The following is a 26638-nucleotide window of genomic DNA, read 5'->3' as shown; positions in this document are numbered from 1 at the left end:
CTGATGCAGCTGTTGAAATTTGGAACACTGGAAGCGAGCTAAAACCAGTGGTGATTTTTTTCTCTCTTATCAAATCTGCATTTTAAAAGATCTTTTGACTCTGAAAATAAAAATACATATATACAACAAAACCATATGTATTCAAATCAGCAGGTTGACAATGCTGTAGTCAAACTGTGACATACATTTTTTCAATACCCATAAAATTAGATTTTTAAATTCTGTTTCTTAATTTTAAAGTTATTTTGTGGTAACTGCTTTAGGAGAGAAAATTTTGTTTTAACTAGAGATATGAATTAGGATAAACAGAACTTTTCTACTCAGTAAAGAAACTAAATGGTAGTGAACTGACTACCCCAGAAAAACAGAGTAATTGCATTATAGTCTCGATTTTTTATTTTCCCCCCAGTAACTTACCATACTGCACTGGATCAATCCCCTTTTGGCTTTTGGTGTTTTCTTCTCAATCAGCTCAGCTGATGGCATGAATTAATTGTAATAGTGTCACTTTTGGCGCAGCTGAGCAGGAAGAAGCTCGTGCATATCAGATATCTGGTATCCAGAATGAAGCCATCTGGCCAAGGATGCTTTACTTGGCTCCATCCTAGGATCCACTAAGAGAAAATGGTTGTGGAGCTGCTACCCAAGTCTCCAGTGCATGGATTTTTTTTTTTTAAATAGTAGTTTTGGTGGTTCCACTACACAGACCACTGTCAACTCATAAGTAATTACAATTTAAGGTCACCACTGTTACTGAAGATCTTTATTTAATTAATTATATCCAGAACAGAGATTAACTAGATAGTAGGATATTTTTGGTTTTAGTTTTGTTTTCCCAAAAGTAATCTGTGGTAAGGATAACTTCTTTATTGGATCTGCTGTAAGGGTTTAAAATCTTTTGTCTAAGGAATGCAAAGATCCAATAAATCATTGTAAAAAGAGAACATTTGAACAGTTGAACTAAGCTGTGTTTCAACGTGTGTGCATTGTTTTGAATATTAAGATATTCATTATTTTAATAGTTTTACGATAAACAACAAAGACAGCTTCTTCAGCAATTCCACGAGAAGTAGAATTGTGCATCATGTGCTACAGAGAACTAAGTATGAAGATGGAAAATCCAAAATGGGTGAGAATATGCAGTATTTTTTACCTAACCCAATCATTTTCTACTTAAATAGCTCCATGAAAATTTGCAATATTTTTTACCTTCATTGCTCACTCATTAAAATAAAATGAGATATTATCGTAACTTTACATTATTGAGAACCACAATAAGGGTTACATATACCTCAGAAAGCTGAAAGTGTTTTCAAGGACTGTTCCTAGTATTTCAGCTATTATCCATCAGTTTCAGTCCAGCAGAATCAATGTGCTACAGTTGATTTATTTGAGGTCTCTGTGTAGCTCAGAGACAGTTGATCTGAAGACTAAATTCAGTTTATATCAACACTTATAATACAGAGTTAGTTTTTAAAAGGTCTAACTACCCATTTTCCTTTTCAATGACCGGGGGATGTATGCATGATATTCTGTTTTTTCTGCAGGAATTAAATTTAGGGTTAAATATGCAGAGGCTTGGATGATACCAATTACAGAAAGTTGTTGCTTGAGTTTCTGAACAAAAGCAGTAGTAAGAAAAACAGGGAGAATAAGTGTTCATATCTAACACCTTTGCAGCTGATGATGGCAAATTTCATTATGAGATTAGTTGAGTATAATTTATATATTTGAAGAGAAAATCTGTATTCCACCATACATACCTGCTTCTTGGGAAAACTTTTGGCTACAAATCTGCTCTTAAAGGCTATTGAATCTTTTTATTGTACCTATCAATGGTTATTTATTTTTTCGTTTTTTATAATGTGCTGTGCTAGTACAACAAATCTGGTTTTAGGAAGACTAAGAGCTGATCCAAAATGCAGTAGTCAGTCTGGTGCAGAGCACTGCTCTAATATGAAGTTGTCAGCTGATTTATATTTCAAAAGAATAGGTTAGCTTTTAACCCTGCAGGGGTCTCACTGCCTCAGGCATTGTCAATCCATACCACTGTGTGTATAATAGATCATCTGGTCACCAATAAAATCTGTATGATATGCTCTGAGGAATCCAACCTGAATGTCACTATCTTCTCACACTCAGTCTGGTACAAGCACTCAACCCTTAGAGAAAGGTTGCAGACTTTGGTGCTTTGGCAAGTTGCTGTCTAGTTTGACAGCCAGAAATCTTGAAGGATCAGCAATACCTGCTGAAGAAGTTGCTTGGATTATTGATTGCCATCTTTAGCAGCATTCTTATCACTTAACACTAAGTTACATTCTCCAAATGCAACTTGAAAAATGTGTATAAAAATTGGTATCAGAAATAATGCCTTTTTTGTTTTTTTAGGTATTAATAGGTTACTAAATAATGGAACATATGAAGCAGCATTTCCACCACATGAGGTAACCTGATTAATTTTATTTTTAGTTTCATATTTAGATTAAAGTTTGCATTAGTGGTTTGGGATCTTACTTTAATTTTGTCCTGAAAACTTTTAATTTCGTATTTAATTTGTTGATGCTTCTTTTATTTATAGCTTTTACTTTAATATTGGCTTTTAAAATTTTCTGTATTTGAATAATTTGGATGTTATAATTATGATATGATTTTAATCCTGGAACATGTTCTAGTTGGACTAGGATATTAAAATTCTTCTCTGATTTTTATGAAATGGACATTGCCTGTTGAGTTCTTAAGGAAAGTATCAGTTGTCCCAAATTGTTCCAGTTAGTTGTATTAAATAATTTTTGCTTGCTACCTACAAAAGGTTTTCTTTTTCTAATATCTTGGCCACTTGATCACAGTTAGGGAAGACTTAGTTATTTTCTGTTTAGTATTTTCAGAATAGTTCTGGGTAATTTCTACTTGACAATACTTTTTCCAGTAGTTTAAAGTCGACTAAAAACTGTAAACCCACAAAATAAACAAAAAAACTGTGTATGGCTTAAGAGGGTTTTGTAGAAAATGTTTTGATGTTAAAAAGAAGATGCAAGCCACACATCTCCAGTCTTTGAAATGCTCTCAGGAACATGGTAATTGCAGCTCTGAACTCTGGGTGTTTCAGCTGAATATTGTGACTTGGTTTTGTGTTTCAAAGGCTTTACAAATGGATGAGAGTAATTTTTAAATTATTAAATACTTTAATTTTTAATGATAAAATACTAGGAATACAGAGAAGGAGTATTTTCAATAAATAATATAACATCATTGTTAATGCTTCAGCTGTGCATTACGGACTTCAGGGAAAAGCTTGTGAAGCTTTCTCTGGCATCAAATCTATGCTGTCATATCCATTTTATATGTCCCTTTGTTATGGCATAAGCTGCTGTTTCCACATCTCAGTTAAAATTGGTGAAATTGCATTTTTAAGCCACTCTTGTTTTCATTGCTGCTTGACACGTGCTAAGGACTAGTGGTAGAACACTCAATTTATTGTTAATATCTTTTTTTTTTTTCACACATGAACAAGAGCGAAAATTCAAGCCCAGTGGGAATGCTGAGACTTGAACTCTTTTATGGATAACGGTGCAGAAAGAAGCAGGAAAAAAAAATAAAACATGTTATACTGGGTAATGCTTTGCAGTCATTTATCCAGCCTACTGTGAGAATAAGTTGATGTTCTCTTCGTAGGTGTTCCTAGATGCTGCAAAGGTCACACTCAGTGTTGACATCTTTGATATGCTGCTTTGCTGACTCTGAGGAGAAAGGAATAGTCTTGAACTCTTTGCTATATTTAGCTTTGATTTTAACTCATTCTTAAGTCAGAGAATCAGGAGATTGCAACAAGTAAATGGTGTTCTTTGAATTTTGGGGAATGCTCAAGATTTCAAGTACATGATAAAAATCTAAATGGCTTTGTTACCTAGATCTACCAGGGTCAAGAGTCTGATCACTCACTGAAGTACAGCACTGGAGAGCTCTGCTCTTCTCACCGGAAATTACTTGGCTCACTTGCAGTCAATTGATGAAATATTTTCTTTACCATAGCTGAGTGATGGAAGTTTTTTGGGGAAAAGTTCAACTAAGGGGTATCTCCTACATCAGAATTGGAACAAAATTACAAATGCAAGAGATTCTGCTCAAGATTGTTGTAGCAAATCTGTGTGTTACCTTTTGACTGCCAAGCATGAGGCTAATTCTTTTAGTCTGATGGTCTCTAAATGTCAGACAAGGCCTTGAAGGACTCCTTTTGGATCAGACAGACTTTTGCTTTTAATGCCTCGAGAGTCCTGTGTAGCTTCAAAATAAGGCCAATTCTGTTTCCTTCATCTTAGAAAGTATGTACCACAGAAAAGATATATTTTTCTATACCTTCAACAATAGTGAAAGCATGAAGAGAGAAGACAAAGGACTGCGTGATTCAATGTGAATCAAGCAAAAGCCGTTTACTGTGCTTCTAAACATTGTTTATATTCACTTCTTATCTTGGATTACACAGTCACACATTATTTCATTGGTAGGTCTGCCTCGTGCATGCATCTCTTGATTGGTAACTCTGTATTGTCCACAAGGCAAGCACGTGTCTTTTTCTTAATCTAATTGGTTGATGCTCTTAAGTGGCATTTTACTCGGGTTGACACCCCTGTGTTTGTCAGCATCTTTCTGCTTCTTCTTTCTTCTTGCAACATCAGCTTTTTTTTCCACAGAGATGACCTCATTCAGAAGGTTAGGCTGATCATTTAGTGCATGTCCATTTTTCTGTAAATATGATCCTACAAAAGAAAGTCATAAAAAATGTCTAGGAGAGGAGAGCTGACATACTAGAAGTTTCTAAAATTTTATAGAAGAAATAAAAATATACCACAGGCATTTATTGAAAAATTTAAATAGGTGAAAGCATACAAGTAGGCATCTGTGTAAAATAGAAACAACGTTGAAGTCATATAAAGAGTTGAGTACTTCTTTCAAGTCTTGTATTAGCATGTTTCTGTCATTAATTTTTTGAGAAACTGGCCATTTCAGAAGTGTATGTAACCCTGTCTCTTATGCCAGGCTTACATTAGCTCCTGATGACATGTTCCAGATATGCTCAGAATAAGAGACCTATTTATTAAATATAAAGAACATTTCTATTAAAAATTATAATCAAGAATATCTAAGAAGCTTACACATTTTCCATAGTGCCTAGTAATGTACTTACATTTCTTTGTGGTTTTTTTCAGGGAAGCCACAAAAGCAGACATCCCATCAAAACACATGGAGCACAGAATCACAGACACCTCTTGTATGAACGTTGGGCACGATGGGGAATGTGGTACAAATACCAACCTCTTGATTTAATCAGGTATTAGTGCTTTGAAGATTTTCTCTGATGCAAAAAGCCTGGTAACAGTGTGCTAACTATATTCGTAAATTCCTTATGCTTTCCTATAAGATTTAGATATTCCCTATTATTATTATTGGCTGGAGTTCTCTAAGTTGCTTCTTTTGGGTGGTCTTTTGTAGGCTAATTTCAAATGAGTCTGTGTAAAGTAAATGTAGTTCCAACTGCTCAGGAATTTGCAGTGTGAAACTTAAAATACAAACCCATAATGTGGTGTGCTGATCAGAGACACTTGAGCCTTGTGTGAGCACCTTTGAAAGCTGACTCTTATCCACATGGACAGTCGGAGTTACCAGACGCAGAGGACTTAAAATGCAACCCAATTTTAACCTTTCTGTGTGGGTTTAAATACACTTCTATTTATATGTCTTAGACTTACTGTCATAGGTTACCAAATGTAAAATAGAGAAGTACATATAATTTAAGTTAAATAATGGTGATATTTGGGTTTCATAGTTTCCTCCTCTGACATTCAATACCAACAATTCATTTTCCTTGCTGTAAGTTTTTCTTCCTGATCTGAGTCATAACTGATTATTGGTGGAGCTAAGCATGTGCCATGGGAGAATTTTATGCTGTACCATCCTTGACTGACTTTCTGATCACTGCTATTTCATCTGTTCTAACATCTGATGTCCAGGTTTTGAAGAAATAGAGTTGTCTTCAGCTTGTGTTTTAAGAGCACTGTTTTCACTAAGAGGAGTTTGAAACATCTATGTGTGATTATCTATCATAAATGTATTTTTAAATGGAACACTTAGGTCATACTAACTTACTTTATCCCTTTCCAGATTTTTTGTGTCTGTGTGCATCTACCTATCTATCCTATGTTTAATAATGTTGCTACTAGTCCATCTACTTAGTCATTGCAAGGACATGAAAATTACAGAGGCACTATAGTTATATCCTTGTTCTCATAAATTTGCAATTAGTGTCACTAAAATATTATGCTAGCCTGAAAAAAACCTGTTTGATCAAGTGACAATTTTGCCATAAATTTGTTATGGTAATTCCTTGTTAGAATTATTCTACTACTGTGACAATAGAAATAGATAGAGGTCGCCATAAAATTTAATTTTAAACAATTATATGTCTTTCCTTTTCATGTAGGCGTTACTTTGGTGAAAAAATTGGACTGTATTTTGCCTGGCTGGGATGGTATACTGGAATGCTTATTCCTGCTGCCCTGGTTGGGCTCTTTGTTTTTCTTTATGGATTATTTACAATGGATTCCAGCCAAGTAAGGTAAAATTCTATGTAATAATATGTAATAGCCTGTTGGAAATTAGGAACAGTCTGGCACAACTTAGGTTGCTATACTTTTAAATGTTTTGGTTTGCAGATATGGTAATAATGTAAAAATAACCAAAATAGAATATTGAGTATTTGAGTCAAATATTTACACTTTGTATGTTTGTTTTGCCTCAAGCCAGATGTGTAGTGCTGGCAGTGGCCATTCTTATCGCTGCATCTGCAGGGATTTCCATTCAGGAAAAACAGACCAGTCTGTAAGGACCCATTCTCATGCTGCAGATACTGCAATAGTTGTTGATCAAATTAAGGCTAATGGGTGAAAAAACAGACATATTCCCTCATTACCTCCATCTTGCAATAACTTCCAGAGTGTAGTACAGTTACTAAACTTCAAGTTTTGCCTATGTCTTTTTTTCCTTCTTCTTTAGTAGTGGAAAACTTGGACCCTAACAAAATTCTTATCTGTGTCAATGTAACTTGCAGCCCGTAGACTCAGCTTCAGGGAGATTACAACTGTGTGAAATGAACCAAGTTTTCAAGTTTCCCACTTTGGTGATGTTGCTCTGAGGAGGGTTTATGTCAATTTAGATGTGGTGAGGGTGCTCAAGTGCTGATTGTACTTCTAGGAATTCTCTGAGGATCCACCATATTGCAAAGGATTAGAAGTTATCAGACAGTATCAATATCAGTGCTCTTACAATTGCAGCTGTTGCTCCAGGCAGTTCGGGTGCTTAGGCTGGATGTATACTTGGAGTCAGATTTCATAGAAAATGTTTCTATGGCTTTGAGCAAGACTATATTCAAGTTTTATCTAAGGAGTTTTCTTTAACTTCTATTTCACAGTGAGTTATTATATTCTACAGTGCTGTAATGAACACTTTTTTTAAGCTTGCTTTGTACAGCAAACTCCTGAGAAACTGTACGAATTCAAACTGCATTAAATACAGTTAAATGCAATAAACTTAACAGCCAGGAAACAATGCTATCTTTAAGGTATTGTTCTCTGTATTAAGATCGTTTTTCACCATAAATGTCTTCAAAATGCAGTGGCTCTAAAGCTCAGGATCAGCCTGTTCTTAGAGCACAGGGACTACAGCTGTTGAACTGTCAGTCTTGTATCTGTCACATGTACAATGGCACAGTTCCAACAAAGGGAGAACAAGTGGCCATAATCTACTCTTTTCAAGGTATAGCTTAGTATTTCTTCCTTGTGGAAGAGAGGTGTGTCATTGGCAGCTCCACGAGAGAAAGAACAAAATTTCTAATAATTTCATTCTTTCAAACTGTAAGCTATTATGTGTTTTTATGTCATAGAATCATAGAATATCATGGGTTGGAAGGGATTCACAAGGATCATTGAAGTTCAACTCCTGGGCCTGCATAGGACAGCCCCAAGAATCCCACCATGTTCTTGAGATCACTGTCCAAATACTTTTTGAACTCTCTTAATCTTGGTACTGTGACTGCTTTCCTTGGGAATCTGTTCCAGTTCCCAGCTGCCCTGTGACTGAAACCATTTTTCTAACATATAACCTAAACCTCCTCTGACACAGCTTCATACATTCCCTCTGGTCCTGTCACTGGTCACCAGAAAGAAGAGGAAGCTGTTAGATTACTATGAGTTCTCCAGGCTGAACAAGCCAAGTGATTGCAGCTGCTCCTTATATGGCTTCCCCTCTAGGCCCTTCACCATCTTTGTGTCCCTCTTTTAGGGACTAGAAACCTCCCTAAGAGCTTTATATCTTTCTTATATTGTGGCTCAACAAATTAGGTACAATATCTATTACCTATCTTTATTCTCAAGTAAGATGTCAAGTCAGTTAGTCTCTATAAAAGTCAATCTGATGGTTTGTTACCATTAATTATCACTGTTGTAAATTGTTCTTTTATTGTCAGTCAAACAGAAATCCCAGTCATGAACACAGCAGAGCTTGAGCTGTCTTTGCACCATGTACTTTAGACAGATTTCAGATATATAGGTGAAAACAATACAAAGCAGCTTATTTTGCTCTTCTACTGAAGATTTGAGTTGCAGTGACAATTAACATAGCACTTGTCACAAACACTTGTCATCTTGAATTTAAATTCAAAGTACAGTACATTTTGGCCTTATAATTGATAGCAGTTTACATTATTGCCAAGCCATTATAACATGCTGTTAAAATGTGATTTTTCGCACTTAATAATTTGAAGGAAAATGTAAGCAAGTAAATTCTCTGATGTGGCACACTAAAATTTCTGTTACTCTGCAACTCTGAAATGACTGGGTGTGCTCATTCTGGCTTAACAGTAACTTGGGAAGATTTCTTTGTCAGTTTCACATTTTGTTTAGAGTTTCGGTGAATTGGTGATTCTGGTGTTACGTGAAATATGACCAATGATTAATACTTACATTTAATTCTTGTACTTATGTTTACTGTAATGCCAGAAAGTATTTAATAGATGCACTAATTTGGAAATAAGCATGATCTTCCAGACAGTATTAGAAGTGTAAATACAGCTTTTATGAGAAGGAGTAATGAAAGTGCCAAAACAAATTAGTTGGGATTTCCTGGCACTTGTTTTATACTGCTACTTCCCTAGTGTGTCAGGATGTTTCAGGCGTGTCATCATTGCTAAAGGATAGGGAAGAGTGCTTGCTGAGGTTCTTCCAGGAGTTTACTCACTGCAATTAAAATTTGCTTTAAAATAAATTTTTGCACTTCTGTTAGTTCTGTTTTGCCTTTGTTAAGACACTTAGGCATGTACTATGCTTTGAATATGAATGGTCCTAGTGAAAACAGCTACTTCATCTTCTTAAATCTTAGGATTCTTAAACACCATAATGTGGATAGAAGATATTGACCCCCAAAATAGGATATTAAAGTGGAGTTTTTTTATTAGTCCTATACATAAATTCTTCTGTAGAAAATAAAAATGCAAAGACTTGAAATATTACTGCCAGAAATCCCCATTAGTGGGTTTTTACATGTGACTATTCTAAGTGTGTATCCTATTTTCCTGTGGAACAAACATTAAGCTGATATAAATGGTGGCATTTGATTGAAATCAATGTAGATATACCAGTGTTGTCTATCCTTTGAATATTTGGTGTCTTCTACATAATTTGGAAAAATAGGTTGCAAATGCATTTGAAGGATAGTGAGGAATTTTTTGTTTTCCTGTTTGTGATATTTGGGAGAGAATTTACTAGTGTGAAAAGTGTAACATGATGCCCAAAATTATTGTATACTACTCTGTGGCCAACATTGTTCAGGTTCCTGATTTGAGATTAGGCTTTCCAAGCCAAATATTCACTTTTAATTTATTTGTCCACTTTTGCGGTGCACATGCTGTTAACAAACAGAGAATGGCATGACTTCAGAAAATCTTGGGAATGCTTTAAGTGTTTTTATAACCTTTCTTTTCCTGTCATACTAAAGTAAAGAGATCTGCGAGGCAAATGAAACCATTATGTGCCCTATGTGTGAACGCAATTGCACATTACAAAAACTCAACGAAAGCTGCATATATGCCAAGGTAATTATTGCATTATTGCTATCAAGATAATTTTGGTTGTATAATGGTTGCCCTTGTTTGACCCAGGCTTCCTGAAAAACATGTCATTTCTCTACAGATGTTGTTTTCAGCCTTTGTGATTAATCTAATAAGGGAATGCTCTGAAATGATTTGAGGTTTTTCTAAAATTGCATTCTGTGAGCATTTCCTTATTAATAAATTACTATTATTTTCATTAACTTATTAAGTCTCCTGTGAGGACTTCATAATAAAACCTTTTGTAAGGTTTTTCCTGCTTTCCTCTATAACTATCTTATTACTCTGTTTCCCTTGCTTACTTTGTATTTGAATTTTTCTCATGCTTTGCTCTGTCAAACTAATGCAAAGATTTTGTACAATTAAATATTTTGCTACAAGAAGGTATTCTTCAAACTTAAATAATCACAAGGATCTCTGTATACATGCAGTGTTTGCAAGTGAGAAGTATATTTTGATGTGTCGTATGTTCATAATGCTAGAAAAGCAACCCTGGATTTTATCTTTGTATTCTTTATCCCATAGAATAAATCTTTCTCAGAAAAGTCATGTTATAAAACATGACTGTCTCTTTGCCATGGTATTACAACAAAACTGCAGCAGTGTCAAAGAGAAAATCAATTTTGTATTAGATGTCAAAATTTCCTATTGATGAGACCGATGCTGACTAAAACTCAGCATTTCAAACCTATCTGTGAAAATATTTTTAAAATTTATGTTTACCATTTACAAATTTAATTTTCTATTTTATAATGCAGAAGTTAAGAGGCTGTTTTGTAACAACAGCAATAAATACCGCTAGAAATGCTGTACTTAAAGTGGTTTTTGTTTTTAAATACTGCTATAACTATGTAACAGAAAATAGCTCCATGAGGGGGTTTTGTAACTTTTTTTACTGATTTCTTTTTTTAAAAATATGTACTTAAGGTAAAAGCTTTCTTAATTGAAATAGCATTTTGCAAGCTATACAACCCATCCCAGAAATGCCTCTTTTTAGAAGGTGGTAAGTGCTTTTTCAGCAGTCCACTGCAGTTTTAACAGGAAGTTAATGTATTTGAAATTGCACTATCCCTTTTTACTGTAGATCCTGTTATTATAATATCCTCAGTTAATAAAAAGCAGTTTTTGTGTCTTATTTATATGTACACTGGCATCATGTGCTTAAATCATGCAAATTTCGCATTTAATGTCTGTCATGGTTTGACACTGACCAAATGCCAGGTACCCATGGAAGTTGTTTCTTTACCATCTCCTGCTACAGTTGGGCAGAGGGGAAAAAAATTAACAAAGGGCTCATGAGTTAAGGAATGGGAGAAAAATACTCTAAGAGCAAACTAGGTTCAAATATAATGATTTATTATAAAATTTATTATATATAAAATTTATTATTAACAGAGTCAGAAGAGGATAATGAGAAGTAAAATAAACCTTTAAAACATCTTCTGTCCCCCCTCCCCAGCCCTTCCCTCTTTTCCACCAACAGCACAGGGAGATGGTGTGGGGGTTTTGGTCAGTTCCTCACTCGAGATCTTTTGTTTGCTCAGGGAGAGGAGTTGTTTTTTCCTCTGCTTTGCCATGGGGCCCCTCCCGTGGGTGAACAGTCTCTCCAGAACTGTATTGAGGCATGAGTCACTGGGCCGTGGGGTGCAGTCTTCTCTAGTTTGGACGCAGGGCCCTCTCTCTCTATTCAATGTCCCCCTGGATCACAGCTTTCTCTGGATCACAGCTTTCTCTGTGGCACCTGTCCACTCCAGCATGAGTGCTTTCCTCACGGGCTGTGAGTGGATGTGCATCCCCCTTGGCCTTCATGCATTACAGAGGCCAGCTTGTTTCACCATAGTCTTCATCACGGCCTGCAGAGGAATCGGCTCTGAGGCCGAGATTCCCTTCCTTCCTTCTTCTACCCCTCCCTTCCTTCTGCTGACCTTGGTGCTGCCATGTTGTTTTTCATTCACACGTCCTTACTTTCTCCTCTGACTACAAGAAAAACTGCTGCCTGTAGGTACCATTGTCAACAAGTTCCACTAATTCAAAAATTCTTACAAGATCCTGCAGCACCGAGAAGTTGATCTGGTCTATGTTCTGGATTGGGGAATCGCTCATCATGCTTCCTCTGCTGGCCAGGGGCCCTGCCTCCATTTCCCAGGCACTGACGGCCACGCTGGTGCCATTTAACACCTCTCTTCATGCAGGGTGCCAGGAAGAGGAGCTGCTGCCCCTGCCCCTCTGCCCTTTGGCTAGGGCTGGCGAGGCAGGCAAGGCTCCCTGCAGGCTGTGCTGGGATGGCAGCAGTCACGGTGTGCACCAAGATGGTGCCAGCCTCAGTGCCTGGCCACCCTGGGAAAAACCCTGTATCTTCGCTGTTTGGATTTTCTTCTTAAATATGTCATCACAGAGGAGTTACCAGCCTCCCTAATTGGACCAGCAGCATGTCCATCTTCAGAGCCATCAGGGATTGGCTCTCCCAGACATGGTGGAAGTTTCCAGCTGCTTCTCCCAGAAGCAACTCCTGTGCCCCCCCCCCCCCCCCCCCCAGAAAATCAGGCCATGCCAAATCAACAGAATGTCATATTGGGAATAATGCAGTGGAAAAAATGTGCCAGTCCATCCATACTTCATTTGTTTTCAAACCAATCCTTTTGGAAAAAAATTGGATGATGACAAGGACTAACCACTCACATTCCATCATTGCCAGCACTCTTTCCTTGTGTCTACATGGAGAAAAATTGGATGATGACCAGAGAAGACAAGGACTAACCACTCACATTCCATCGTTGCTAGCACTCTTTCCTTGTGTCTACAATTATGGAAATTCATGTAAGCTCCCAGCTTTTCCTGCCAATGCTTTTGTTCTGAAAAACTGATCAACCTTGCATTAGAACACAGAAAACAAACAAAAATTGTCTCCTTTCAGGACTTGTCTGTTCCGGATCTCCCCCAACTGGGGGAGAGAGAGAATTCTCCTTCAGAAGGAATAGGATTTCCGTCTGGCCACTCAAATGACAAAGAAAAATAAAAAACAAAAATAGCTTTATGAAGCTTTTTCTAAAGGTTATAATGTAATGCCTTCACTCACTATGATGTCTCTAAAGAAAACTTCACAGCAGCTTCACATACTACCTCTTACTACAAATTGCCTGTTTTCTGGCAGTGCCAAATTGGGAGCCAGGTATTTATTTTCTACTCTTAGCAAGATTAATTTCAGTGGGTTAGGTTTGATTGGTTGTTTGGTTCATTTTGTGTTTTCTTGGAAAGATGTACTCTTTCCTGAGCAGAATATTCAAGATCCTCACACAGGTCTACATTCAAAACCAATAATATTCATCAGATTTATTGTGCTGCTTTTGTTCACCTCTCACATTTTCAGTCTCATTACAAATTGTGTTTGTGTTTTCCTTAATGGAAGCAAAAGAGAGAAAAAAAGCAAAATACATATTTGATTAACAGTTGATCCCAGTTGATCCTGGCAGGGAACATATTGGATTTATTAATCTCCAATACCAACTAGTCAATTCCATTCAAGAACCTTAAAAAATAAGAAAATAAAATCATAACTGACATACAGATCAAATGTATGTTTTTCATTAAATTATCACAATATTATAATAATTTTACTCCACAAGAAATAAAATAGAGGAAAGAAACAGTTTTTATTAACTTTTTCTGTATTCATGAGTTAGTTTTCTTGATTTCTGAGGTAGAAGTAGTAATGCCAGTTTTTTCTGGAAGAATGAAAATCTGTCTGCAGGATGAGTTTTCCTTGCATGCATGCAGCTCTCCCAGGAGCAGATTAAGTAACCTGCCTGAGGCAGAATCCTGGCACACCTGTACAGAACATTCCTGCTAGCTGGTGTTGTTTCAGGTGTAAGCAAAGTCACAGTACAGCAGAACACAGTCTGATTGCCTGCACCCTTCCATTGGCGTAAGGTCAGGCAGATTTTCATGATAAAAGCTTAAAAACATTGGTTCTTAAGTCACCAAGAAAGTCAACATCAATGGAAGGAAAGTATTTTCAATGATATTCCATCTCAAGACATTCTCTTCTTCGTTTCAGATAGTCGGAAACCACCATGATTTTCTGTATGGTTTAGAACAATACATATCAGAGCCACTTTTTCATTCCTTTTCTTTCTCTTCAGGTTGTCTTTTAACAAATGCCTGTTTATGATAAGTTGATTTGCTCTTTTATAGGGATCTGTGCTTTTATTTTTTTTCAAATAGGAATTTAAAGCCTCTGCACTACTTAATACTTGCCAGCAAGATCTTAAACCATCTCTTTTTTAGAAGAAATATAGGCCCATTATCCCTGGATAAATAACATTGCTATAATTTGGCAACCTTAAATCTACTGAAAGGACATTGATCTTACCAGCTTCCTAAATACTGTTTCATATTATGGGTAGAATATTAGGAATTTCAGATTTTTTGTAATATAAATTGTGGTGTTTTCATAAGTGAGACCATAAATTCACCCACTGAGATGTTCCAAAGGCATTGAAAACCTACTTTTCAATCAATACATGTTTTCAGTAAGCATGAACAAATAAATAGAACTAAGTATAAATAAATAAGTACTTTCTATTTCAATACTTATTTTCAATCATTAAGCCTTAGACTTTAAAGCTGAATTGCTCTTCTGACCAAAAAATCTTATAACAGAGTAAGATAAGGGATAAATCTAACTAAGAGAATAGCAATCATGGAAGAAATTACCTTCACAGTTTAGTATTATGGAGACTTCTGCAGAGTGATATTTAGAAACAGTTTAATGTTTGTTGGAGTTTAGGTGCATTAGCCTTTTAAGAAGGACATGGTCAACAATTTGAGAGGCTGAGGTGTCTGGATAAAAAGGAATACATGGTATTTTTACCTGCAGAGAAATTGCAAAATATGTAGGTAGAAGAACAAAACGGAATCAAGAGACAGTAAGTATGTAGAGGGAGAAAAGTGAAGACTTTTTTTAGCTAATAAAAACCTTAAAATGTAAATAGTTGAGATTAAGTTTGACCTACCATATGACAAGAATTCCGAATGAAATTTTAGCCTATCTGGATATGGACAAAACAGCTCAGTGTCTGTGAAACAAAATGACTGGTGATGCATGAAGTGATTGTCTGGAACAGCAGATTTTAAATTATACTGAAAGTCAGAGTGTGACATTGACAAACCTTGATAGAAGAAACATGCTAGTAGGATTACTTAGGAGAATGCTTAGCTTTAATTTCTGCCACCAGTTATGTACTCTGGGATTATTCTGAGCAAAAAAGAAGATGGCAGTATTATTTTTTCCTGATGTGTTTATTTTTTTATTCAGGTTACACATTTGTTTGATAACGGAGGGACTGTCTTCTTCGCAATTTTCATGGCAATTTGGGGTAAGTGCATTTTTACTTGTTGGAGTAGGGGTTTTTTGTGGTTTTTTTTTGGTTTTTGTTTGGTTTGGTTTTTTGTTTTTTTTTAAGTTCACCTGATCCTTTTATATGATTACTTGACAGAGGGAGATTATAGCTCTTGATAAAAGTTAAGGAAGGGTTATGATTGTGCCACACAAACTAATTTTTTTTCATTAGCTTAAATTTCTATGCCAGTAATAAGTAACACCTTTTATAGATAATTTAATGATTTTCTTTAGGGTCCTAAATGTCTTTAAGCCTGAATTTTATGTTATTCAGGCCAAGTCCTTTCAGAGGAAAACATGTATGTTAAGTTACTGATCTTGAGCCAATATAAAAATCACATCTTGTAGAGGATTCTTATAGAATCAATGAGAATGGTTTTATTTATAGTTAGAGGAAAGTATAGGAAAGGTTTGATGTTAAGTGCTTAGTGCAGTTAAAGTATTTACATTCAAATTCTTAGTCTGAATCTCTCATTATGTTGTGGGGCTCAAAGTCAAGCAGGAGCATATCCACAGAGGACACTGTTGAGCAGGAGTTAACCAAGAACAGTCTTGCTGTCAAGGTCAGTGTAATAGTGTCATAAAAGACAGATTTAATGGCTCCAGCATGAAATTCTTGGTAGAATTAGTTCTCACTGCAACTAATAGGATTTTGCTGCTGGGAAGTAGGGAAGAATAGAACCAGAGATCATTGATTCTACCAATGTACATGTTTGTGTAAACACAGAAAATGACACTAGTTCACATACATAGAGCTGTCTACATTCAAGTCAAGAGTTTTACAGTTTGGAATGAAATGGTACACAACACCTTTATTTATGTAATGTGTATGAATAAGTGTTAATGATTTCAACTTAAAGTGAAGTAAGAAAAAATGTTACAAATTTTGGAGCTGGCATGGTAAAAGCAAGTAACAATATACAAACAACAGCAAGGCCATCAAATAGTTACATGAACCACAGAAGCACATACTCAGACATGCAAAAATTATGAATGGATTGTTAAACATTAACGTGGTATAACTAAAGGGCACACTTTGATTACTTGCTTCATTGCCATTTCTTCATTTACTGCTAGTCTTGCTATTACTGCCTTCCAGTTATTAATTATTACTTTCAAAAATTCATAACATACAGTGCATTTAATTATATAGTTACCAGTGCAGACAACACAGGTAGCTTCTTAGCATCTCTTCATCTCTGTCTTCAAGTTCTCCTTCAAGAGAGCTTTCCATTTTCATCTGAGGCCAAGATTCAAGAGTAAGGAGGAATTTGCTTGCATGACACTGCTTTACCACAGGAAAGATGGCATTATATGGGCTAAGGAAGGTGAAAGCTGAGTATTACATTTTTCTTCAAGCATCAGATGATATTCTCATGTAATATAGGTTAATCTGTCTCAGATTTTCAGTCTGATACCAGACATGCTGGATACAATGTTAGAAATCAGGTTCTGGTATTGATGGGACATATGCTGTTTTTATGACTGAACTCGAAAAGAATGGCAAAACTGCATATATGGATCTAAATCTTTAATATTTTAAATAAATACCTGTTTTGCCCATACTCAGTGTGACTGAGATAGTTTCTCTCTGGGGTGTATGTGCATGTAATTTACTCATATATTGAATAAAACCTCATTGCAACATTCACAGACAGTGAGATAATTCCATTCCATCAATGTGATCCACAGCCTCCACACTAATTAAAGCATTTAAGCAGAGCATAATAACAAGGACACATCCCACATGTGTAGTTTTCTTCACTTTATTTTGTTTATTCTATGCCTTTGCAATTGTTTCTTTTACATATTCCTTCTTTCTATTTAGACAGGTCTGGTAATTGCAAACAGATGAGCTGTGCAGTTATTTGCATTATACTGCCATAATTTTACCCTTTAGCTGAACAGAACTGGACTATGCTTTTTAGGATACCTGTATACATATCAGAGATAATTCCTTTCCTCTCATGTTAAGTATTTCTTCTATCTAATCTGTACTGACACATTTTAAACAATTTCTGCAGCCTGCAATTTAAACAACAGATCCATTTAAGAGAGGAACAGAAGCTTGTAATCTTTTTGCCCATTGATGGTGATATTAAATTGGTGTCATCCAGTGAAAGGTTAGGGGTAGCTCATTTTACTCAGTAATTCCATTCTCCCCAGCAAATTTCAAGTAATCCAAATAAATAAATAATAAATAAATAAATAAATAAATCCAAATAAATAAATAAATAATCCAAGTAAACCTAGTAAATCTTGTCATATTCACTGAAGATGGTACAAATGTAGATTTGGGAAAATAATGACCTGAGTAGTTAATCAGATAGAAATTTTATTTGGATAGAATAGTTTCACTTCAGAGTAGTTAAGTTGAGGGTGGTTTTTTTGTATTGATACTAAAATATCATTGTAATCCTAGTCAAACTTTTCTCTGTTGCATTGTTGACCAAAGTTACACAAAGCAGAATCTTACTTGGGAGCTCTTTTTCTATATTATTTCTAAGAAAGCAAGTATAATATCCTTGCAGGAAAACCATAGGTTGATCATTGAATTACAAAGGAGAGGAGTGATGCTCTTCTACTGAACCCTGCCTGTTGTATATTGGTGTATCTTGTAATTTTTCCTTACTTTTCAGGACATTGTTTACACCATAAGGGCTGTAAGGTAACAACTGCCAGGTAGTTTTGGAAAAAATGAAAGAGTGTAGGTAATAGGTGAGAATATAATCTCGAGCAAGCATTACAATGAAGGGTGGGATGGCGTGATGTCAGCCATTGGAATGCCATCAGATGGGCACCCTGCATTGTCTTCCTGTGTCTTGTCTGCTGGGTTGGTTTTGTCATCTGATGCACCTCTGAAACTCAAACCATATGGTTCAAGAGAGTTGTCTTAGTGAAGAACTGAAGGAATAACATAATATTTTTTTTTATATATGGCATGAAAGATTTGAGTCACTGGGTACCTCATGGTTTAGTTCAGCAATCCCTCATATGTAAGTCCAGTTCACCACTTTCTGATATATGGGAGAGCAAAAGATGAGGGCCCTGATTCGTGATTCTCTGAAGATCACTCATGTCCTTCCAGAAACACCCATTCAGCACCACATGGGTCATCGACTTTCAAAGCCACTTCCTCATCTGATGTTCTGGTGGCTTTCAGCTCTTGCATATAAGCTGGAAGGGCATATTGTCAGAATTTATTTTGATTTTATTTTCTATGAGAAAAAAGTTGTGCTTGACCTCTCAGTATTTATTTAAACATTTAAAAATAAGGTCCAGGAACATTATATAGATGTTTGGACTGTGATTGCACTTCAGTGGAAGTTTTTACATACTCATGGAGAAGACAAAAGCAGTTATCTTTTTAAACCTCTTAAAAATATTTTTACTTCTGAAAATAGATGTAGCTTTATCCTTAATTTTGTAATTGACAGTGGATGACTAAAGTGTCTAGCTTTTTTCAGTTAATCAACTTTTGGGAGAGCTTTTGAGTTCAAGTTTTGAACTTGCCCACAAGAACTTTGAACAGGTTCATTGATACTAAATATGATTTTCCTGATATTTCAGAAATTAAAAAAATAACTTGTAAGGAGGAGATACAGAGTTAAGAGGCATATTGGTTAAGCTAAAATTTAAAAATAATAAGTTATTGTCAGTTGAAAGCTAGTTTGACTGGAGTCAATGATCTCCTAATAATTCAGTAAGACAAGACTATTTAAGCAGCCCTGCACAGAAATTAGAAATGTTCCTATGCAAAAGACTTGTACTGTTCCTTACCTGGGTCACTCCTTGTATCATCATAAAGCCATCTGTGGGAAAACTACTGAGGTCTCTTCATAGCACATGTAAAATATCCAACCAGGCCAATTATACAGATCCCAAAATGCCTCCTACAATGATGCCAGCTATTACTTTTTTGTTGTTTTTGTCTGGGAGAAAAAGAAACAAAAATGAAACAGTTGAATGGGAATAAGAAATCTATAAAACCAGTGAGTGAGGCTTTTCAACAAAGATCTGAAACACTTTGCAGACTATGAGTAAACCAGCCTCTCGGAAAAAAATTCCTGCCTTTGTAAAAGAAAACAGACATCTCCATCCTTGAGCTTTGGGGGAATAATGAGGGCTTAGGAAAAATAAAAAGGCAGCTAAATGAGTATTTGGTCAAATAGAAAGGTTTCAGATTTAATTACTGAATCAACCACTATTTTAAAATTAAATGAATAAGCAGTAATCATTCTTTGAATGCAATTATTTGTAAGCATTTAAGCCAGCAGTTAAAATTGCAGCCTCTGAATTTCAGTTTTTGTGTGTGCAAAGTTAAATGTTCAGTAATGCTCCTTGCACCTGTTCAATTAGCAGAATAAATGCATTTCTTTAAGATTTTCCTTCAAATTTCATAAAACTTTTCTTCAAGGTATACAGCTTTTGTTGGAACTGAACTTGCTCCCCAAGTCTCCTTACTTTTCAGTCAGCGTTATCTAAAAATCAGGTACATTGTAATTATTAGCTATGTATTAACTATGAAGGGAAACATGAAAGTCTGATGATCCTTCCGTTCTTAGTACAAAGTGTACTTTCAGTCCTGTGTTAAAATCTTGAAAGCTAATTAATTAAAAAAATTACTGTGCCTTCTGATCTTTTCTTTTCATGAAGACCTGATTCAGAATAGCAGGATAGAAAAGTGCCATGACAGTTTTAAGTTCTGTTGTTTTCCCATCCATGCTTAACTTGGTAATTAAATGCACAATGAGTAATTCCTTTGGAAGTGTTTATAAGAAGTCATCTTTGGTCACAAAAGTTTCTGAACTTTAATAAGTTGTCTTGGTTTGAAAGACAGGTATTTGCTAAGGAAAGGCAAGAGCCCCTTTCCTGAGATGCAGAATGCAACCCCTTCCCTTTTAATTGTTTTAGTTTCAAATCAGAGGCCTTCAGGCAGGAGATGTGGGGATAGGAATACTGATATCTAACAAGGCAGAAAACAACAACAGCTATAAAAATTGACAACAGAACAGAACAGTATAGCTCAGTTCCAGTCCCTTCTGGCCGCAGGCCCTCTCTCCCTGCGCTCAGTTCCCGGTGCTGTGGGCAGGGCAGGTCCCGCGCAGTTGAAGAGGGGCTGGGTGATGGCGGCCGTGGCCCAGGGGTGAGAGGGATGGGAAAGTGACTCCCCCTCACGGTGTCGGTCGTGGTGCTCAGCAGAGTGTCCGGAGGTGGTAGGGTGAGATGGGAGAGCAGCAGAGCGATGTCCAAAGGCAGGGAGCGTGGATCTCAGTGCTGGGATGGCAGGGGAGATGCCAGATCGGAGAACGGGCTGTCCTCTCCCTCCACGAGCCAAGCGAGAGAGAGCCCAGCTCCAGACCCCCCGTCCCACCTTTCCTTTTCCGGTCTCCCCCCCTCCTCCTCCAGCCACCCCCCTATGAGAGAACATTATCTTATTGTTTTAAGGTGTATACACAACTACTTAGCATAACAATGGGAGAAATTCCACAGAACGAAAAGGGAGCAATTCAACCCCAACATAAGTTGATGTGCTTTATGTTTTAAATCTACACATCTGCTTTGATGGTCCATTCCAGTGTAAATATGCAATACCTGTCACTAGGTTCTCCCACTGTGGGAAGTGGTAAATAATGAATTAAAGAGTAAATAACTTGAAAAATACATGTTTTTACATATTTTGGGTAAGCTTTAGTTTTATACTGTACTAGGTCACTTGTAAGTTCACATGTCTCATAAAGCCTCCCGTTCAATTAAAAAATGGTTTTATTTCAGCATTATAATTTTATTAATTCAGTTGGATTTTAGTTAGATCCTTAACTTCATTGGCATCTTTTGGATTAGGTGATGCAGTAGAAGGGTTTCTGGAATTATGATTCAGCTTTGTTGTCTGCTGAATGGGTTGAAATTTGAGGTAGGACTGTCCTGTTTCACCATGGGTGATGTCAGAATGACACTGATAGGGAACAACATGATGAGTTTGATTGAAGAGTTATCACTGGGAAGCACTAAAGCCCCAAGAGTAGTGTAGATGACTGTGGAATGGCTTGGTGTCACTGTGGAAGTAGATGTAGCTGCAGCACTTTTGGTCACCTCAGAAGAGTCACCTGTTGTTCTAAATGTTGCTAAAGATATTGGGCTTCAGTGGATGTTTGTGGTTGAGTTATTTATTCCACATTTGAAGACAAGGTGGTGCCATCAGAGGACCTCAGGGATATGCTTTTTGCCCCACTGATAATTTCTGTTCCTTTAATTACATTCTCTTTGGCATTGGCAGCTGCTGATGCAGCATGACTTATGGTAGAAGGACTTACTGTGATAGCCATCTGCAGAACAAATCTCTGTGAAGTTAGTTGCACTGGAGACTGATGGTTTTTTGTAATTGAGCTATTTCCTTTACTTGTTTCTTTTACTTCTCCAGCCTCAGTATTGCTTCTGTTCCATTGCAGTCTTACAAGCAGGAAAATGAGAGTCATTCTACAGGATGGTTGCATGGTGTTGAATTTAAAGTTTATTTTATACAGAACCTGCAAGAAATTAATTTTTGTTTATGATTTTATTTACAAACTAAGTTACTCAGTGAAGACCCAAATAAGTTGGTAGAGAAGTTAGTGTTATACAGTAGAAATTTCACTGATTCACCACATGTTGATGCTGGAAACTTTATGTCCTTAAGTGTTAATGACATAAGAATCACCTAAAATAATATTGATGATCAGCAAAATTGATCTCATCTTGATCAATATCAATTGCAATATTGATCTTAGTGTGCTTATGGAGATGTTGTAGATAGCTTTCATGACTGAAATGTTGTCATGGAGGGCTACACACTGTTTAGGAGAGACAGACCAGGAAGGGCATGGTGTCAGAATTGCCCTGTGTGAGGCAAGACTTTGAGTGTATTCAGCTCTGACTTGGGGTAGATGAGTTAAAAAAACCCCTAAGACTTACCTTTAAGCTCTAACAAAGCTGGAAAGAACCTGCTGAAATATTGCTGTGGCACAGAATGCAGTTTATCTAGTGGGAAGAGGGGAGTGCAGATACAGTAAGGGTGGCTGCATGACAGCAGTCAGGAACATGCCATGCTGGCGAGGAGAGGTGGGGCAGTCCTTCACTGCTCGTCTGGGATCCAGCCTGGCCAGCTCTCTGCCATCATGACTCAGCTCTGCCCTTGCAGAAATTGCAGTGTTTGTAGTAAAGTTGGCAGACAGTGCTTATTGCTTAATCATTTCAAAATCTAGGCTGGTATATGGTGAAGAGAGATTCAGAAATGTGTCAGTATAATGTGACTATTTGAGTGGAATGCCATGATGTTGTCCACTTTACATTTTTAAGCAATCTAGTGCAAATACCTTTGAATAACTTATCCTTGAGGTAAGCGTTGAGATATGGTATCTACAGGAGATATTTATATAGAGGCAGCTGGTGGTGTTTCTTGAAAGTACTGCATGGAGAAGTGGAAATTTTTCTATGAGATGGATCAAATTCTTCCAGTTCTAATATCCTTTTGGGGGGAAGTAAATTGCTAATTGGTGTGAGGTGGAGTGGTCTGTGACAGGAGGGAGGACAGAGTCAGATGCTGTGGGTTTGGTTTTCTGATTTTTGTTTTATTTCTTTGGAATCTAAGATTCTCTTCAATGTGGATCAGCTAGCTTCCAATTCACATTTATTGCTGTGTCTGGGTGGACATCCATCTAATAGATTGTCCATGAGATCTGAAAGCAAGCATCACTAATTTATGTCCAAATCTTATACAGCAATAACCAGATGAGAAGTCATGTACTGGGGTCAACAGTATTCTCACCAGCATGCATAGCTGCTGATGATAAGCCTTTCTGAGAATTTTTTTAAAATAAAGGTTGTTTGAATAGCTGTATAATATTTGAAAATATCAATATCTTAAATATACAGTCTGAAATTTGGTTCAAGTTTATCTGTTGAAATGATATGAAAGTAAGACCCCTCTAGTGCTGTCCTGGACCTCAGCATTGGTGTTAGGAAGGTGTGCTTGCTCTTTCCTTTGTTTGGTAGCAGTTTAACTCATCTCTTATGAAAAATAAAAGCTTTTTACCTCAGTGACTTAACACCTAGTGGAAAATGTTTGTGACTCACTTCTTGGCTAGGAGTTGTACATCTGCAGCATGGTGCCTGAAGGCTGGTGCTGAGTGCTGGTCCACTATTCCTGGAAGGCAACACCTCCAGCAGTGAGACCAGGTGTGATCAGATTTGGGGCTGTGGCCCTATGGAGGCAAGGTGGTTCAGCATTCTCCAGGAGTTTAAGAGGAGACTAAGCTATCCTTCAGCTATAGCTGGTATTTTTTAACTGGCAGTTTCAACTCTGGAAAGCACAACAACCCTGTGCAGAGCTACAGGCTTGGGAAAAAGTGGCTGCAAAGCTGCCCAGTGGAAAAGGACCTGAGGGTGCCAGTTGATAGCTGGCTGAACATGGGCCAACAGTCTGCCCAAGTGATCAAGAGGGCCTGTGGCATTCCTGGCTTATGTCAGAAATAGTGTGGCCAGGATGAGGGCAATGACTATTCCCCTGTACTCAGCACTGGTGAGGCTGAACCTCAAATCATATGTTCAGTTTAGGGCTGCTCCCTACAAGAGAGACATTGAGGTGCTTGAGTGTGTCCAGAGAACACACTGGAGCTGAAGAAGGGTGTAGCACCTGTATGATGAACAGCTGAGGAAGCTAGAGGTGTTCAGCCTGGAGACAAAAAGGCTCAGAGGGCACCTTATAGTGACTCCACCACTTCCCTGAGTAGCAAATGACAGGAAATGGCCTCAAGTTGTGCCTGGGTAGGTTTAGATTTGATATTAAAAATTTCTTCACTAGAAGTGTTGGCTGGCCTTGGTATGGGCTGCTCAGGGAAGTGGTGGAGTCACTATTCCTGGACGTCTTTAGAACATATTTAGATATAGCACTTTCAGACTTGGTTTAGTGGTGGATTTAGCAGTGCTGGATTAACAGTTGGACTTGATGTCTAAGAGGTCTTTTCCAAGGTAAATAATTCTATAGTTCTATGACTTTTGATCTTCATGCCAGCATAAGGGCCGTAAACATAAGATAACTTAAATGAGAATTTTTTGGATGTGTACAATAGGCAAAATTGCAGACTATATTGCAGAACATTGAATAAATTGCTAAATGATTGGCCTTTACTACAATTCTGGACAAAAGAAAAGGAAATACAACATGTATATTGAGATACAAAAGGAGGCGAGGCACCAGATAATTTTTTTCTGTGGGAAACTGGAATCTTGTGTGTTTCCCTCTAAACCAAGTTACTCTGAACACTTGGAGAGCAGAGAAAATCTCTTCCAGGTGAAAGCAATGGTAGGACATGAATGGTCTAGAGCAATAATTGATAAAAATCAAGGCTTATAGTTTTCAGAGTGTGGAGATCAGGATAAGAGATGATTATGTAAGAAGATCCTGTTAACCAGAACTGGAGGGGCTGGATTGCATGGAGAGAAATTGGAGATGGGTAGTATAGTGGTTTTTGTTTGCTAATCAGAATCAGGGCACCAATTAATGTAGTGGGTTGAGTGCTGGCCAAATACCAGCGCCCCTACTAAAATTACTTAATTTTTGCTTGAGATAAGGATTAGAAGAGCAAAGTATGTTCAAAACCTTAAAGGGTATAAAGAAAGCTTTATTCACAGAACTGAAGGAAGAATAATAAGAATCAGAATAAACTTTTAGAACACTTCTCTTCCCCCCACTTCTTCTTTGCTTTCACACTGACAATGTAAAGAGACAAAACCTGGTATTTTCAGTCAGTTTACCACTTTAAAATAAATATTTTCTTCATTTCACTTAGGGAGAGGAGTTTCTCCTGTCATGCTATGGAGACAAGAAACAGGGGTTTTTGTGGTTTTAATTTTCACGAATAGCAGCCACCCAGAAATCTGCAATCGTGAAGTGCCTCTCATGGTTTGGTAGTCTTCCTCCAGCTACCACCATGGGTTATCTCAGCTTATTGGGGTGCAATTTTAAGTATGAGCTGTTCTACTATAAAAGCAAAAGTTATTTTCATCTGTCTCTGGGATCATCTTTGTCTCTGGGAACAGAGGTCTTCTTCTTCTACCCCTGTTTTTTTTATTTCTCCCATCTCTCTCTCTGTTCAAGCTTCTCATTAGATCATAGTTACTTCAACATTTGCTTTTGAACATTACAACCCCCCAAATGCATTTCATGAATTACAGGGAAAAGAGTATGATGTATCAATTATATCTTCACCATAGCCTTACAAGAGAATTTCAGCCCAAGGTTAAGGCATCTCTTCATTCTCCTCCTGTTTGGGATTTGACTTTTTTTTCACTGACCTCGGTGTCTCCATGTTGTTTTCTTTACACATCTTCACCCTTTCCATTTCTCTTTTTCAAGAGAGGATTGATCAGTTGTAAGTTACATCTGTGTACTGAAAGACTTAACATCTCGCCTGGGCCCTGCTGCTGGTTCTTTGATCTGTGCCGGGTGTCAGCCGGAGGGATTGTAGTGTAGTATTGTTCTGTGATCTGTGCCGGGTGTCAGCCGGAGGGATTGTAGTGTAGTATTGTTCTGTGATCTGTGCCGGGTGTCAGCCGGAGGGATTGTAGTGTAGTATTGTTCTGTGATCTGTGCCGGGTGTCAGCCGGAGGGATTGTAGTGTAGTAGTGTAGTATTGTCCAGCTCCGCTTGGGGGGCTGCGCCAGGATCTCAGGGGCTGGGCCTAAATGGCGGCGGCCGCTCTGGCTGATTGAATTCTCGCTGCGGGATTGCTTTTCTGAGCCGCCTCTGCGTGTGGCTGCACGATTCTCGCGGCAGGGCTCGGCTCGGCAAGGCTCGGCTCGGCAAGGCTCGGCTCGGCTCGGTGCCAAGCGGAGGCCGCCTGGCCCATCGGCCGTGGTTGGAACTCGGCGCGGCAGAGTCGCAGCCCAGACGTGTCTGTCGTGCCAGGCTCCTGTTTACCTGTCTAGAGGCCAGAAGCAAGAGTTTTTCTCGGGCTTTGTTAGTTTCTAAATGTGATTTCGCAGAGATATTTTCAGCTTTCTTAAGTGATTTAATATTCAATTAATATTCGGAACTAACCAGCTGTTTG

At 37.5% G+C, this 26638-nt stretch overlaps 1 protein-coding gene across 1 annotated transcript in view; it reads left to right on the top strand.

The window, feature by feature from the left end:
• Positions 1-26638, top strand: part of ANO3 (anoctamin 3) — a 144608-nt gene that overhangs the window by 92728 nt on the left and 25242 nt on the right. The window contains exons 9-14 of the mRNA XM_014889820.2: positions 1023-1129; positions 2389-2444; positions 5205-5326; positions 6476-6610; positions 10042-10138; positions 15468-15528. Of these exons, the coding sequence (XP_014745306.1) occupies positions 1023-1129; positions 2389-2444; positions 5205-5326; positions 6476-6610; positions 10042-10138; positions 15468-15528 (578 nt within the window). The remainder of the gene's footprint in view (positions 1-1022; positions 1130-2388; positions 2445-5204; positions 5327-6475; positions 6611-10041; positions 10139-15467; positions 15529-26638) is intronic.

This window comes from Sturnus vulgaris, chromosome 18 (assembly GCF_052056855.1).
Source record: "Sturnus vulgaris isolate bStuVul1 chromosome 18, bStuVul1.hap1, whole genome shotgun sequence".
NCBI lineage: Eukaryota > Metazoa > Chordata > Aves > Passeriformes > Sturnidae > Sturnus > Sturnus vulgaris.
This window is presented reverse-complemented; position numbering and strand designations above follow the sequence as displayed.